Below are 14,244 nucleotides of genomic sequence, written 5' to 3' on the forward strand. Positions count from 1 at the left end.
CTGCGGGTTCTCCATGGCTTCGGGAAGCGTTCGAAGATGGCAGCAGATAATCCAGGAACTCATTCTCATAGCTGGCACAGTATGACACTCCGAATCAACTCACGGTCTCAATAATCTGTTAATACTTACTCTTACTTTTAGTCTCTTTCTACGTACTTTGTTGTCAGATTCCTCCTTTCACGGTTAGAACTTGACCCCGAAAGCCAGAAGCGCGAGGATGCCAAACGAAAATCGGCTGCCATATTACGACGACTGGACCGCGAAGAAGATTCAGACGACAGCTCAAGCAGCCGCAAAAGAAAAGCTCACAAGTCGAAAAAGGAAACCCTTGAGCTTACACAATATGAACAAGCCATTGCGATGGACGTCGTCGCGCCGGAGGATATTTCCGTTTCCTTCGAGGACATCGGTGGCCTTGACGACATTATAGAAGAGTTAAAGGAATCAGTAATATATCCATTGACGATGCCGCACCTGTATCGATCGTCGTCAACTCTTCTCAGCGCCCCCTCTGGCGTCCTTCTGTACGGACCACCCGGATGCGGCAAAACTATGTTAGCAAAAGCCCTGGCGCATGAGAGTGGAGCATGTTTCATCAATCTACACATTTCAACTTTAACAGAGAAGTGGTATGGAGATTCGAATAAACTGGTCAATGCTGTATTTTCCTTAGCCCGAAAACTAGAACCAAGCATTGTGTTCATCGACGAAATTGATGCCGTCCTGGGAACTAGGCGAAGTGGAGAGCACGAAGCTAGTGGCATGGTGAAAGCTGAATTTATGACTCACTGGGATGGATTGACCTCTGCCAATGCTGCCGGCCAGCCGCAGCGACTTATGGTACTTGGGGCAACGAACAGAATACAGGATATCGACGAAGCTATCCTACGACGAATGCCCAAGAAATTCTCCGTCACGCTACCAGCGGCTGCTCAAAGACTGAGGATATTGGGTTTGGTGCTGAAGGGCACCAAAGTCGACAGGGAAAATTTTGATACACAGCTACTGGTCTCAGCTATGGCTGGTATGTCTGGAAGCGACATCAAGGAAGCCTGCCGCGATGCTGCTATGATACCGGTTCGGGAATTGATACGGCAGAATCGGAACTCGATTCAGTCTGTAAATCCCGACAATGTTCGGGGCTTGAGAACTGATGACTTTTTTCGAAAAGCTGGCGGTGTTAAACCTAGCTTGACGTTTTCCCCAACAACGAAACGAGCACTGAGTAAAACACAACCCGAAAAGGAATGGTCAACAGAGTCAGAGCTCGAGGACGATGCTGTGGCGGACAAACTCCCGATCGCGGAGGGCCCTGACTGAGCAATCATTCTACCCGATTCTCTGTCAGCACTCTTTCTCCTTTGTAATATTTTATAAATCGGCGCTGTGGTGAACAGGAGAACACATGGTTTGGATTCCATAGATCTAATTTCGACTGGGCATCTCCACCGTCTAGGCTTTAATCTAGAACACTTTTTACTTGCGTTCTTTGTTTGGTCTTCTCTTTCGTCCACTTTGATACCTAGTCACATGCATATGTTTGGTAAATATCTTTGTCGCGTGATAAATACATTTAATTCCGATATGGTGGTTCGCTCCTTTTTCGGATAAACATAATTGCGGAAGTTCCCCTCACTAAATCTCAGTCCCCCAATGACTCTAGCGCACCCACCCCGCAGGGGTCTGCGTATATAATCCTCCCAAGCGATGACGCGATTTTCGTTTCCCGTCGGTTTGCTTTTGCGGGGAGACTCTGAATGACTGTGTCCGTCTATCTATACTTTGTTTATACTCCGTACCCTTGATTGATGGGACGATACCCATATTTGTCAATTGCTGTTTAGTTTTATATTATATTAGTTTCAGTTCTTTTGCCCACACACTCTTTTCCTTTTTCCCAACACTCATGTCCACTCCCGACCTTTCCTCTGCTGCCAATGGCAGCCAGGCTCCGGCGGAAAACGTGAGTGCTGTCCGAAAGGCATTTTCAAAGGTTGACCTTGCGGGTCATGACCTCCCTCCATCTCCAGCTCCGTCTACCCCTCGTGCTGGGAGGCGGTATGCGCTTGCTACAGAATTAGTTTACACAGAGGGAAATGATCAATACAACGCAAGCAGTGTACCGATATATCAGGTGAAATATTCTCTGTGTCCAGTCCAGACTCAATTGCTAATAAAAACCTTCTTTACTAGAGTGCGACATTCAAGCAGACTTCGGGGAGCGGTGGAGGGGAATACGACTACACACGATCTGGAAATCCTACTCGAACGCATCTTGAACGGCATCTGGCAAAGATAATGTCTGCACAGCGTGCGCTCGTAGTATCATCTGGGATGGCTGCTTTAGATGTCATTACACGGCTACTGAAGCCCGGAGATGAAGTCGTTACTGGAGATGATTTGTACGGCGGCACACACCGCCTCTTGAAATACCTATCAACCAATGGAGGAATCATAGTCCACCATGTCGATACCACGACGCCAGAGAAGGTCAGAGAGGTTCTTGGATCGAAAACAACAATGGTACTACTGGAGACTCCCACAAACCCCTTGATAAAAATCGTCGATATTCCCCGCATTGCCGCCATGACCCGTGAATCCAGCCCTAATGCATTGATCGCGGTGGATAATACCATGCTTTCTCCTTTACTCCTAAATCCGCTAGATCTCGGTGCCGACATTGTCTACGAGAGCGGCACAAAGTACCTTTCCGGCCACCATGACTTGATGGCCGGCGTCATCGCCGTAAACGATCTCTCTCTTGGCCACAAGCTCTACTTTCCCATCAATGCATCTGGGTGCGGGTTGTCACCATTCGATTCCTGGCTATTGCTCCGTGGAGTCAAAACTCTCAAAGTCCGTATGGAGCAACAGCAATCCAACGCACAGCGAATAGCCGAATTCCTCGAAGAACACGGCTTCCGCGTTCGATATCCCGGCCTGAGATCTCACCCACAGCACGACTTACATATGTCGATGGCCCGCGGAGCCGGTGCTGTTCTCTCTTTCGAAACCGGAGACGTCGAGCTGAGTGAACGAATTGTAGAAAGTGCTAAATTATGGGCGATTAGCGTTAGTTTTGGGTGTGTGAACAGCTTGATCAGTATGCCATGCCGTATGAGCCACGCGAGTATAGATGCAAAAACAAGGCAAGAGAGAGCAATGCCGGAGGATCTAATTCGACTGTGTGTTGGTATTGAGGATGTGGAGGATTTGATTGATGACCTTCGACGAGCTGTGAGTGATGAATTTGGCCCTGTTTTACTGAATGCTACTAACGCAGCTTTCCAGCTTGTCCAAGCAGGCGCAGTGAACGTGACGCTCGAGGGGTTTCAGTCCGTTAATGCGGTTGCCGACCCTTCGCCTGAGAGCGTAGGCCCCAATACTGCGGTATGAGAGACAATTTAGTATGACTTAGGCATAGGTATTTGCTTTGTTAAACCACTGATGTTTTTGAGGAATGATACTCTTGGTGTATGTCTGGAATATGGCGTCTCTTGAAATGGAAACGAAAAATAGTATAAAGAAAAAATTTGATTTTTGAACTGATAACTCCTTCCTTCATTCATAGGTTGAAGAGCAATATATTGGTAAAGATACTGAAAGTTAGCCACCTTGTGTGTAATCATTTTCAACAGTCGTTGATCCTAAACTTCGTTTCGTCATTTCTCATTGAGTGGATACTGATAATGTATAGAACAGTCTGAACTCTTACAAGACAAGAAATATATCTGTATATATATATATATATATATATAAAAGCGATATCTTCAAAGTTCATTAGAGTGTGTATCTAAAGAAGGGACTTTCGTCTCCCAAATCCAACAATTCTTGATCAGTATATCGTCCTCGAATGACCTCATCGCCCTCATCGGCTAGCAGACGATCTCGTCCTTCGTTTAGCTTTCGATATGCACGGCGTAGGACGAATGTCATGATAATCGCGATGAGCGACATGCCAAGTGACACCCCAAATCCTGTCGGATACTTTGGCTTCTCCGATGCCCGATAAATATTCGAACCCGCGATACCACCCAAATTTCCCATAGATATCAGCAACGCCATCCCAACAGCACGTTTCGATGAAGGGGCAAGATTGTTGGCAATTAAGCAAACGATGGAAATAAAGGGTGCGTAAAGACCAGCCGCAACGAGGAAGAGCATCCCGTATGTGAGGCCGGGGAATTTGGGCTGCGGGATAGCGAGTTGAGCGGTAAAGCCGAGAGCGGCAATGGTATAGCCAGCGACAATGAAGGGAGTCCGCTGCTTATAGTGATCTGAAACGAACGCAAAAGTTACAGTTGATACCATAGCAACAACGTAGACAGGAATAGTTAGAAGTTGTGCATGAGCTGTCGTGTAGCCTAGGTCAGCGATGACTGTGGGAACGGTTGCTGTAAAGCTATTTTCGAGAATATCTAGTTAGCAAAAATGATAATGTAGATTTTTTGACAATACGAACCCGTAAACGCCAATGGAGTTTGCCCAGAAAAGAATAACAGTAGCCCAGATCTTCCATTCCTTGAACGCGGAGACAATATGATGCATTCGGATCTTGTCAGAATTCGTGACTTTTCCATGGCCAGATCCAGTTTCCAAGGCAAGTCGGTTAACGATGAAATCCCTTTCAGATTTGGTCAAAAAGCGAGCCTTTTCCGGGCTATCTGGAAGAATGCGCCATACAATGGCGGCCATCACGACTGGGAGCAGACCTTCGAGGATAAAAATCCTAGAGTGTACATAGATGTTAGTATGAAGAGAGTTGACTCAATAGTTTTACAATACTGACCAGCGCCAGCCAGCGAGTTTTCCCACACCGTGCATTTTCTCAATAGCAAAAGCTAATAGTCCAGAAAACGCCCCAGAAAGGGAGGCAGAAGCGTAAAAGATTGCCATTCGTTGCTGGATTTCATAGCGCTTGTACCATATTGTCAATAAATATGTTGCTGCAGGGAAGAAGCCAGACTAGAAATAGCGTAAGTAGGTTAAGACATAAGGATGTTGAAAAAGGAGTTCTTATACCTCCGTAACTCCAAGGAACCACCGTGCGGCAAGAAGGCCTTCGTAGTTTTGCACGATTCCCATTAAGCTAGCAACAAAATTAGAGATATGGTAGAGGTTAGGTAGACTAGAGAGCCAAACGTCATCACTGTTCCCCAAGCTAACATCATGACCGAAATCCATACCGAGGGACGCAGCATCTTGAGAACGATATTGCTAGGCACTTCGAAAAGGGCGTAGGGGATGAAGAAGAGGGTCAAGGCCACATTGTACTGAGACCCGTGCATATTAAGATCAGTCTCCATACCTGCAATCTTTGCATTTGCAACTATGACGAGTAAGCATCTTATCTGAAAAAGCGCCTGTTCCATAACAAAAATTTTACTGCTAGCAAGAACAGACTCACTGTTGCCTCTGTCAATGAAAGCAAGCAGGTAGAGAAATGCTAACAGCGGTATCAGGCGTAAATCGACTTTTCTGAGAACTCGCTTCGCTTCATCTGAAGTATAAGCCTCTACGGTTCTCCGTGCCTCGTTCACGTCATCGATCTCCGGTTCGTCTACAATCGTGGAAACACCCTTATCCTGTTTTTCGGTAGAAGCATCCTCATCTCGGTAATCGTTACCTTTCGATTGCGGTGAGGCGACAGGATCGGTACCCATGGAACGTGAAGTTATGGAATGTATCTCAGGGGAAGGCTACAGGGAGAAATCGCAAAGATCAAATTAGAATTAGGGATGTTGTTAGATAAGTGCTGGGTAAAAGAGCGAGTTGCATTCGAAATGGAATAATTTTCTAGGAAGGAATGTGCGTACAACGCCGGTTGTTGGGCGTGGTTGGTGAAAATGGGGCACAGGCATAAGCTGTGCCTTTAAACTGTGCGACCTTGGTATCAGCCAGGATATATAATCCCGAGGCTTGGATCCTAATCCATCTAATAAGATTATACTCATGGAGGGACTGTCCTAGCCTCAGCTAAAGTACCTGTTTCCGGGGAACCCCTCCTTGAAGGAGCTTTCTTTGGTAGTTCTAGTAGTAGATTTTGCCTCAGATCGACACTTCTGTCGGTCGACAGGGCTGGGTTTTCTGGTTCCATGAAGATCCCTCCATTCTTCAGTAAGGTCTGGATTCGGAGTTCTCGGAGAAATCATGACTTGGCTACTTTTTGCCATGGCTGTTCTAGGTCTGCTTGTGGGTTCCATCAGTAACGTGTCCAGTAACGGAATGTCAAGGCGTTGAGAGAGAAAAAATATCGACAGAGAAGGTTGAGACTTCCAAGAAAGCTTAGTTCCTGTGGGGTGTTTGCGCCGTTTGCTCGGGTGTGACTAAGCGCAGTTTAGCCGCAAAAAATCGGCATGATGTCAATTTGGACCCTCGAATGCATCGCAATCCATCTACAACTCGCGGTGTGCGTTCAATCGGCGCTGGTTACGGCTTATTGTTCATATCCCAAGAGCCTACAGCCACGTCGGTTCCACACTGCATGTTTGTCTTTTTCGTCAATGCATCTAGTATCCACACTAGCTCCCCAACACGTTCTCTTAGCCCTCGGGAATGCCGCAAGATGGTCCTATGCCAGCCGATTCTATGCAAGGAACGGCAGGAAGGATGACGAAACAAGGCGCTGACTGCGGCCTTGAGAGTCGCATCCTTCCGCGGGCCGTTGATGTGCCCCGTTCCCCCACTACTATTTCGCCTGAAAAACGATGGAATACAGCCCAACTAGGGAGTCGATTGGCTCTAGATGCCGCCAGTGCTGCGGTTGCAGCTGCCCTTATATGCCCCACCGTTACAGTTATAGACCGGTTTGTGACTCTTGTCTTTCCTGCGCGAACGGTGGGACTCTATTATGTACCTGACGCGATATGGACAGCGCTATCATAGAGAAAGCCGCCAAAGGCCTCGCAATTCGCGAGAGCTTGACCTCTTCCCTCAAGGAGTTGGCAATACGACCGCATAGATTCTTCGTATCGACACCATTTTTGCTGATTTACACTCTCTACTCGTGTACATACCTCACCGCCAACGTCATTGACACTGTGGTTTCGACCATGGAAGACAAACATTTCAGCCATGTATCCGCCGGCCCCATGAAGTTTATTTCAACAGCATTTGTAAATATGTCGATATGCGTTTATAAAGACTCACGGTTCGCGAGGATATTCGGCGCCCAGAGCCAGAATTCGCAGGGTTCTCCCTCGCCATCGACGTTGAAAGCTGGAAGCGCTCAATGCCACCCGACAAGAATAGCCTCGACACCTAAAATACCAAAAGTTTCCCTCGGCCTGTTTTGTCTCCGTGATAGTCTTACGATATTCGCCTCGTTTAACGTTCCTCAGCTGATATCGCCCCATATCCCGGACTTCCTGGCCTCAACACCGTCGGCGAAGACATCACTCGCCCAGTTTACAATCCCCGCCACCGTCCAGCTTTTCAGTACCCCACTTCATCTGCTAGGGCTAGATTTGTACAATCGCCAACCACCTGGCGGCTTGCCTGCCGTGGATAGATGGGCACGAGTGAAGCGGGACTGGCTCCCCAGCTGCATTGCGAGAATAGGACGGATTCTCCCTGCCTATGGTGTTGGGGGTGTTGTGAATACAAAACTTAGAGAAAACTTAATGCACTCATTGGACACGAATTTATCCCAACAAACAAAGATATGAGAAGGAAGACTTTGCCTCAAAATCTTTCACGATTACGACTTGACGAGCACTTACATCCTTTTTTGAATCACTGGCATCGCCATGCAACATTGATCGGCGAAATAGCTTGGATACCTGCATCTGCATTAGAATTTCTTTCAAAAAACATACCTAAAGACCAACATTTTTGAATCCTAATCCCCTTATAGAGAGTTTACTAAGACACATTTGCTTTTATTCGATCGCGTTTTTCTACCCTCTCCTGACCTATATTCCCCTACATACAGATATATTCAGCAATTGGAGGACATTCGTACCAGTATCAAATTTCGGGTATCTTCTAGATCAATAAACTTCGTCTTTTTCTCTATTTTGGGCATCTGTGACTACGGGCTACAAAAAGAGTGCTAGATGTAGAGCGTACGTTAGAGGAGAGAGGGTAACCGGCTTATCATTCAACAGAGCAGATAAAATAAGGCTAAGTGTTCCACGCAGAAAACCTAATAGTATGGAGGGCTTAGGGAAGGGTCTTGGGCCTTCGATAGCGTTAGTATTTGCAGATAAATACAGGCTAGTGGTGCTTAGCTTTACCTTCCTATGAAACAAGGCCGTGCCTCAAGGATTATTATTTTCTTATTTCCCCTCCAAAATTCCCACTATCCGGCATGGCAACTTGCCTTAGCCAATTTTTCTCTACCCCTTTATCCTTACAAACCCTAAGCTTTTTCTGCTGGTGGATTTCCTATGGCCTCAAGGGCCTCATCAAGCTCCTTAATGATCAACTCCATATCACCTGCGATACCCATGATCTCGCACATGATGGTTAACCCCTGACTTTGGGACGCATCGTGGCCGGTATTCTTAAGCTCGGCAATGGTTTTAAGCGCAGCTTCGATTCGGTGGTCCAAGTTGCCAATTTTTTCATCCACAGCTGCCATCACATGTGTGTTTCCCACATGGATAGCCGTAATTCTGTTCAGTTCTTGCCGGATAACGTAAAGTGCGGTCTCATAGCCTGCAGAGGGAACAGTTTCAGGATTGGATTCCATAACGAATTGAAGTATTTTGTGAATGAGGGTTAGAATTAGTCAACAGTAAAAAGTCTGTCCTTTCTCCGCTTAAAATGGCTAAGGGTATGCAGAGCGTGTAGACTGTGTAGTAGTTATGTTAAGATATAGAGGAAGTTTCTGATAAAAGTTTCCTTGAAGGTTGCCTATAAGTTAAGAAGGAAATGAAGTTTCACTGAAACACACAGCATTTGTGGGAAAGAAAAACAGTAAGCACTCGGCGTGCTTAGGAAAGCAGTGTTTGCTTGACGCATAAGAGTTCATTGTTTTGGTCATATGTACACAAACAGAAGTAAGAAAATTGTTTGCTCAAAAGGGCCAATAGCGCTTTGCAGTAGGAACTGTTTTTGATGAATATAAACAAGGGGAAATATATAGAAAATAAGAGTGTGAACTCAAGGTAGAGTGTAATACTCACTGATACAAAGAAGATTGGAAAAGGGAAGTCAATGTAGGAGTAGGGATATCCGTAAGGGTGGGAGAAGTAAAATAAGTTGCTTGGTATGATTGCAGAAGGACCATCTGCGAAGGGTTGCATGTAAATATGTCTATTCATCCTTAGTATTGTGTAGCAGCGCTTCTCGTTCAGCCCGTCTGCGATCACGCTCATCTCTTCGACGCTGTCGCCTCTCTTCAAAGGATTCAATGGCTTTCGAAACGGTGCTCCCCTCAATTTCGCTGGCTGGAACTGCGCCGGGACCCTCGATAGCGAGAAAAGCCTTGCGAAAAGTCCAGGACACCGCCTCTTCGACAGGTTTATCAAAAACGTATGGAAGGAAGGGAACGACAGATAGCCCTAGCTATGAGAGTGTAAGGATCCTGAGCTAGATATGGGAAATGAGCATTTGAAAACATACCCCAATAGGCGCCCACGTTCTGAAGAACGTGCTCTTCATTCCTTTCAACGCTCGCCCAGAGTACTTGACTACAGAATGGATAGTGAAGGCTGGCAAACCCATACTCGCCAGAATTTGGAATACTGCCCGCTCCGCCATAATAGATCGAAAATCTTCGCTTAAAGGAATTTTGTGCGTCGGCCAGGGTGTCAATGTATCCGCTTCTGGATCTTGCCATGGCATTGGGTGACGGTCAGAGCTCGCCTTGCCATCCCTCAACGCTTTTTGGGGTCGTCGCAATCCTTCCTTAGCAACGACATGGGTATCGACATCGGAAGACTTGGCCAATGGTGCTACAGCACTGCGGTATGCATCATCCTGTGGAATGAACACATGAGAATTGCGTACATATGCTTTATAACCTTCATTGGCAACATCGCCGAAGATGTAGGCCCAAGAGATACCGTATGCGCTCCTAACAAGCCAGGGATGGGCTACGGGCCTGAAGGATTCGCCAATGTCGGATGTGTATGCCACATATCGGTGGGCTGAAAGGAGAAGAGTCTTAATGCGTGTGGCATACGCGGCATACCGATAGGGGGTTTCGATAGAATCGGCGGAACTGGTATGCGGAGCTGGTCAGATGTGGCGTTCCTAAGCAGCTCACCAAAAGTAAACACGAGGAAGGAGGGATTCGAGTTGTCCATACCGGCCATCGTACAGCTCATCAAGGAATTCTTCTTCCTGGTTGACAAGCTTCTGCAGCTCCGGCTTTAGCTTCCGTCGCTGTATGGTATGGGCCACATTGTCCGCGGCAGTCTCCTCCTTTTTGCGGTCCCAGAACATAGTTGCAGGAACTCAAGAGAGTCCCGAGAGTAGATAGGCCGCAAAACGATGTTATGAGATAAGCAAGTATATACAGCAGATGAAGAATGGTAGTGAAGGCCGTGAAGACAGTTAGGTAGTGGTGATGGATGGTAAAAGGATGCAGCACGCGACCGATGTCTGACAAGCTTCACCATGACCTTCCCGGTCTTATCAAGATCAGCCCACTATCCAAGCTTGGGATTAGGGCACCTACAGAAGGTACCAGCACCCAGGAAACGCTGGCGGCGAAGACTGCCCGATTGTTTTCTATTATCCGAGAGTAACCTCGACGGCCGCACGACGACAGTATTGTGTCCTCGGCGGCTTTCCGCTCTGCATGGCCAACGAACAGCGCCCGCCAGCAGATGTAACCGTGAGAACCGGCAGCCAATCAGAGCCTCCCAGCCCCCCGCATATGTCATGTACGACTACCCCCGCAACACCATTGGCTGGCCGGTTATTTTCGGGCGAATAGCAGTCTAACCATACGTGTACTAGTGGCGTATTACTCATCTATCAATCACCTGATTAGTTAGAACAGCTGACTCAGCATATTACCGCACGTGACTGATATTTCGCCAACGTCGGCCTCCAATTAGGAAAGCGGTTCGTGGGAGGTTGATACGACCCAACAGGCAATTATCCAAGCTCCAATTGCCACCGAAGACGGCCCTTAAGTTTCCTTCTATTTACTACCTTGCGCTCGACCATAACTTGAACCACAATGGTTGTCTACTACCAAATTGCCGGCCGCAAAGTCGGCTCCCACGTCGTACGTCTCTCTTTACTCCTCCCGTACTTGATACGCGATGTGAACCTATCAAAATGGCCTTGTTTTGTGAATGATGGATATTGATTTTAACTGCGGTTTAACCATAGCTCGCAATGGCCACCCTCGGTACAACATTCGTTGGTGCTTGGCTCGCCATGCCATCCGGAGAAAAGAAGAAAGAGCAAGGTCCTCCGATCAAGGCAAGCAGCAAAGACGAGGAAAAGTTCATTCAGTATGTTGCTACTATAACTTGCCGGTGCTTTTGAGTTCGCAACTATTACTAGCGGTGATTTGTAAATGACTTGCTTCTAACCACTTCGTCTTGCCTGCACATTAGGGACTTCTTAAAGAGCGTAGAGGCCGAGGAAAAGAAGGCGAAGGCCTAACCAATCTCTTTTAATCCCACCCATCCGAACTCTATAGAACTCCGCGCCTTCTACCTTCGTCATATTCTCGACCTCGGGTTCGATGGGCGAATGATGTTATAGGATTCTTATGCCGGACACAGTGGTGCCTGAAATGTACAGATATAACTTGGAAAACATAGCCACCAATTGCATGATAGATTTTTTACAATCCACCCCGCCCTTGCTGATCTCACAACTTGAGTTTGTGAGAGGATGAGAATACACATATAATTTTGTCACACATAAAACTTTTCAAAATCCGACAAGTTGCGAACAGTTTCAACATTCTAGTGCCTAGTTCCACAGCTGTCAAGGACGAATTAAACCAGACTTTCTTTGGAATACTTGCTCTATTCATAGTAGTTTTGTGGGAATATGGCTAATTGGCATATAGATTTTCTCTGGTGAAAAAAGAGCTGTATATGCTATGGATGCAACTCAAAAACCCCTGTTGGGTTGGTTGGTCTTCCCACCTTGACTGTGGCCTTCTCCTCCGTCAAATCCATGACAATGGCGAAAAGAGTCTCGGTGCGACTCTTCTCTGTGGGTGCACGACAGATTGCTCCAGGGTATCCCTTTTCATCTTTCAAGATACCATCGATAGTATCAAACCCAGGGCCGGACATAGATCTCCCTATCAATTCTCTAATCCGATCCAACCGAGGAACGCTGTCGGGAAAAAATATCTTTGAAACAGCATTAAGGTGTTTTTGCACGAAATGGTTTGAATGGGTGATGACTCCAGGCCAGGGCTCCCCTTCGTCACCCATGTGTAAGTGCACGATATCGTTGGATGAACATTCCAATCCAACAGCACCAGTGGAGTCTGCGATCAGAATATGACATGCAGATGCTACACCGAGCCTCTCGATTTTCTCGATCGCCTCAGTATGTGAGTTGCTATCCAGAGCTGCTCGAAGAGCCAAATGGCACGGCGTCTTCTTAAAGTCGACCCCGGCGCATTTTACGGCGTTCAGCGTAACCCCCACACCTTTGGAGTTTAGACCAATCTTTCCGATAATCCCTCCTTCAGTAATCATGTGGATAGCAGGCTTTGAGGACGTCAAAGGACGAATATGCATGGATATCAGGTTGGGCGCTTGCTCATTGTCCCACTTTGGATGATTATCAGCTTTTTGGGATAGATTCAACGATCGAGCTAGCAGATACCTACATCCCAATTCTGGGCTAGAAAGCTCTTCTTGTCGGACTTCCAGGAGAAGGCTGTGCACCCATCATTGAACATCCCATACGCGATCTCAGTTCGGACGTTCAGAGCAAGTATAGATGCCACATCCAAACCGGCACCTTTTGCAACGCCTGGGACGACTTATCAGCCTTTTTATATCGAATCAGAATATTTAACTGCGGTGCTTCTAACCCTTGATTTCTTGAAGATAGTCTGGGAATGACGCCTCAAGTAAGGGAAAAAATTTCCCTGCTGTTTGGCATACTTCTGACCAGTCCATCGAGCAGTCTCTTTTGAAAAGGCTCTTATAGAATTCAACACTGCCGTGGATCTCGGCTTTAGCTTGTTCTCCATGTTGAAGGCCGATCTAACATGCACTCATTAGACCGTATATTACACTTATGGACTTGAATAGTGTACTTCATTTGGCGTCCCTTGACAAGTAATTGACCGCATTATATGTATTCAGCACAAAATCGGTTCCAGCGATAACACTGGTCAATTCTCGGGTCAATGAAGACACGAGACGCCCTTTGCCCAATCCACCAACAGCTAAGTGCTTGGCAAGAAATGGGAACTTCGTATGTAGCTTCGTTGTAGCACGATACATAACCCTTTATAATTTCTTTGCCGAACCATGATTTCCCCGCCTTCTAGAATAGCTAAGACTGTCGTTATGGTTGAGGAGAGCCGACAGCCGAAGGGGTAGCTATGCATTAACGTTCAACTTAAATAGGGCCGAACCATATTTCGTCGAATTCTAGTACTATCACGGAATACAGAGCCGAAGTATGTATGGATAGTGCCGCAGTAATCAACTTAGACCGCTACGTAATGCGGAGCTACTTTATTTCATGGCTATACTTGTCGATAGGTCCCACAAGGTGGTAACTTCGCAAAATTCCACCATATTTTCGCAGACCCTGATAACGAACCCTTCAGCGTCTGCCAGTAGTGCTTTTGATTAGGAGAGATGGGCTAAACGGTATGGAAGGCGTTTTGCTAGATATAGCTTCAGAATAATTTCATGTCAGCTTGCCTTTCTCCCAGGATCTCGCTGATGGTCCGCTCTACGGGAACTACCAGAAAATAGGAAAATATTCTCTTGGAGTTAAGAAAACCTCATGGAAATACAAGGAAAGCGGGACGTAAATAAATAATAGAAAGCAACAAGACATTAAATCTCAATGCCCACAGTAGCTTGGAGAATGATGGATGTCGGGGAGGGGAGCATTTGAGATGAGCAGTGGTAAGAAAAAGGGAGAAAATAAAATCAAAGCAAAAGAGCTCGTATTCTAGTTTGAAACCCCGACGTGCTTTTCAAGCGAGGAGCCTGCCCTTACTTACCCTCCCATGCATTGCGGCCATGAGGAGGCAGTTCCCAGCGGCATTTCCACGGCGGGTTTCTTGTGATCCTGGGCATCAAAACGCAAGGAGAGTCAATAAAAATAATGGACGCG

General features: G+C 46.7%; 8 protein-coding genes across 8 annotated transcripts; 4 read left to right on the forward strand and 4 right to left on the reverse strand.

The window, feature by feature from the left end:
• Positions 1-13: 13 nt before the first annotated feature.
• Positions 14-1,320, forward strand: MSP1 (mitochondrial dynamin GTPase Msp1; the record flags this gene model as incomplete). The annotated part of the gene is made up of 2 exons (XM_049251426.1): positions 14-79; positions 142-1,320. The coding sequence occupies 2 exons, from the start codon at positions 14-16 to the stop codon at positions 1,318-1,320; spliced, it is 1,245 nt and encodes a 414-aa protein (XP_049109726.1).
• A 586-nt stretch (positions 1,321-1,906) lies between these two features.
• Positions 1,907-3,396, forward strand: STR3 (cystathionine beta-lyase; the record flags this gene model as incomplete). The annotated part of the gene is made up of 2 exons (XM_049251427.1): positions 1,907-2,134; positions 2,194-3,396. The coding sequence occupies 2 exons, from the start codon at positions 1,907-1,909 to the stop codon at positions 3,394-3,396; spliced, it is 1,431 nt and encodes a 476-aa protein (XP_049109727.1).
• A 384-nt stretch (positions 3,397-3,780) lies between these two features.
• On the reverse strand, positions 3,781-5,663 carry LOZ57_002354 (uncharacterized protein; the record flags this gene model as incomplete). The annotated part of the gene is made up of 6 exons (XM_049251428.1): positions 3,781-4,402; positions 4,463-4,729; positions 4,790-4,965; positions 5,023-5,089; positions 5,167-5,329; positions 5,408-5,663. The coding sequence occupies 6 exons, from the start codon at positions 5,661-5,663 to the stop codon at positions 3,781-3,783; spliced, it is 1,551 nt and encodes a 516-aa protein (XP_049109728.1).
• An 892-nt stretch (positions 5,664-6,555) lies between these two features.
• Positions 6,556-7,667, forward strand: LOZ57_002355 (uncharacterized protein; the record flags this gene model as incomplete). The annotated part of the gene is made up of 2 exons (XM_049251429.1): positions 6,556-6,806; positions 6,875-7,667. 2 exons carry the CDS (start codon positions 6,556-6,558, stop codon positions 7,665-7,667), a joined length of 1,044 nt encoding a protein of 347 aa, XP_049109729.1.
• A 695-nt stretch (positions 7,668-8,362) lies between these two features.
• LOZ57_002356 (uncharacterized protein) lies at positions 8,363-8,695 on the reverse strand (the record flags this gene model as incomplete). The annotated part of the gene is made up of 1 exon (XM_049251430.1): positions 8,363-8,695. The coding sequence occupies one exon, from the start codon at positions 8,693-8,695 to the stop codon at positions 8,363-8,365; it is 333 nt and encodes a 110-aa protein (XP_049109730.1).
• Positions 8,696-9,261: 566 nt separating this feature from the next.
• Positions 9,262-10,395, reverse strand: LOZ57_002357 (uncharacterized protein; the record flags this gene model as incomplete). The annotated part of the gene is made up of 3 exons (XM_049251431.1): positions 9,262-9,513; positions 9,571-10,171; positions 10,217-10,395. 3 exons carry the CDS (start codon positions 10,393-10,395, stop codon positions 9,262-9,264), a joined length of 1,032 nt encoding a protein of 343 aa, XP_049109731.1.
• A 906-nt stretch (positions 10,396-11,301) lies between these two features.
• On the forward strand, positions 11,302-11,574 carry LOZ57_002358 (uncharacterized protein; the record flags this gene model as incomplete). Its single annotated transcript, XM_049251432.1, has 2 exons — positions 11,302-11,420; positions 11,526-11,574. The coding sequence occupies 2 exons, from the start codon at positions 11,302-11,304 to the stop codon at positions 11,572-11,574; spliced, it is 168 nt and encodes a 55-aa protein (XP_049109732.1).
• Positions 11,575-12,020: 446 nt separating this feature from the next.
• LOZ57_002359 (uncharacterized protein) lies at positions 12,021-13,240 on the reverse strand (the record flags this gene model as incomplete). Its single annotated transcript, XM_049251433.1, has 4 exons — positions 12,021-12,710; positions 12,770-12,915; positions 12,977-13,151; positions 13,205-13,240. 4 exons carry the CDS (start codon positions 13,238-13,240, stop codon positions 12,021-12,023), a joined length of 1,047 nt encoding a protein of 348 aa, XP_049109733.1.
• Positions 13,241-14,244: the final 1,004 nt, after the last annotated feature.

Source organism: Ophidiomyces ophidiicola (assembly GCF_022830035.1).
Source record: "Ophidiomyces ophidiicola strain CBS 122913 chromosome Unknown scaffold_6, whole genome shotgun sequence".
Lineage (NCBI taxonomy): Eukaryota > Fungi > Ascomycota > Eurotiomycetes > Onygenales > Onygenaceae > Ophidiomyces > Ophidiomyces ophidiicola.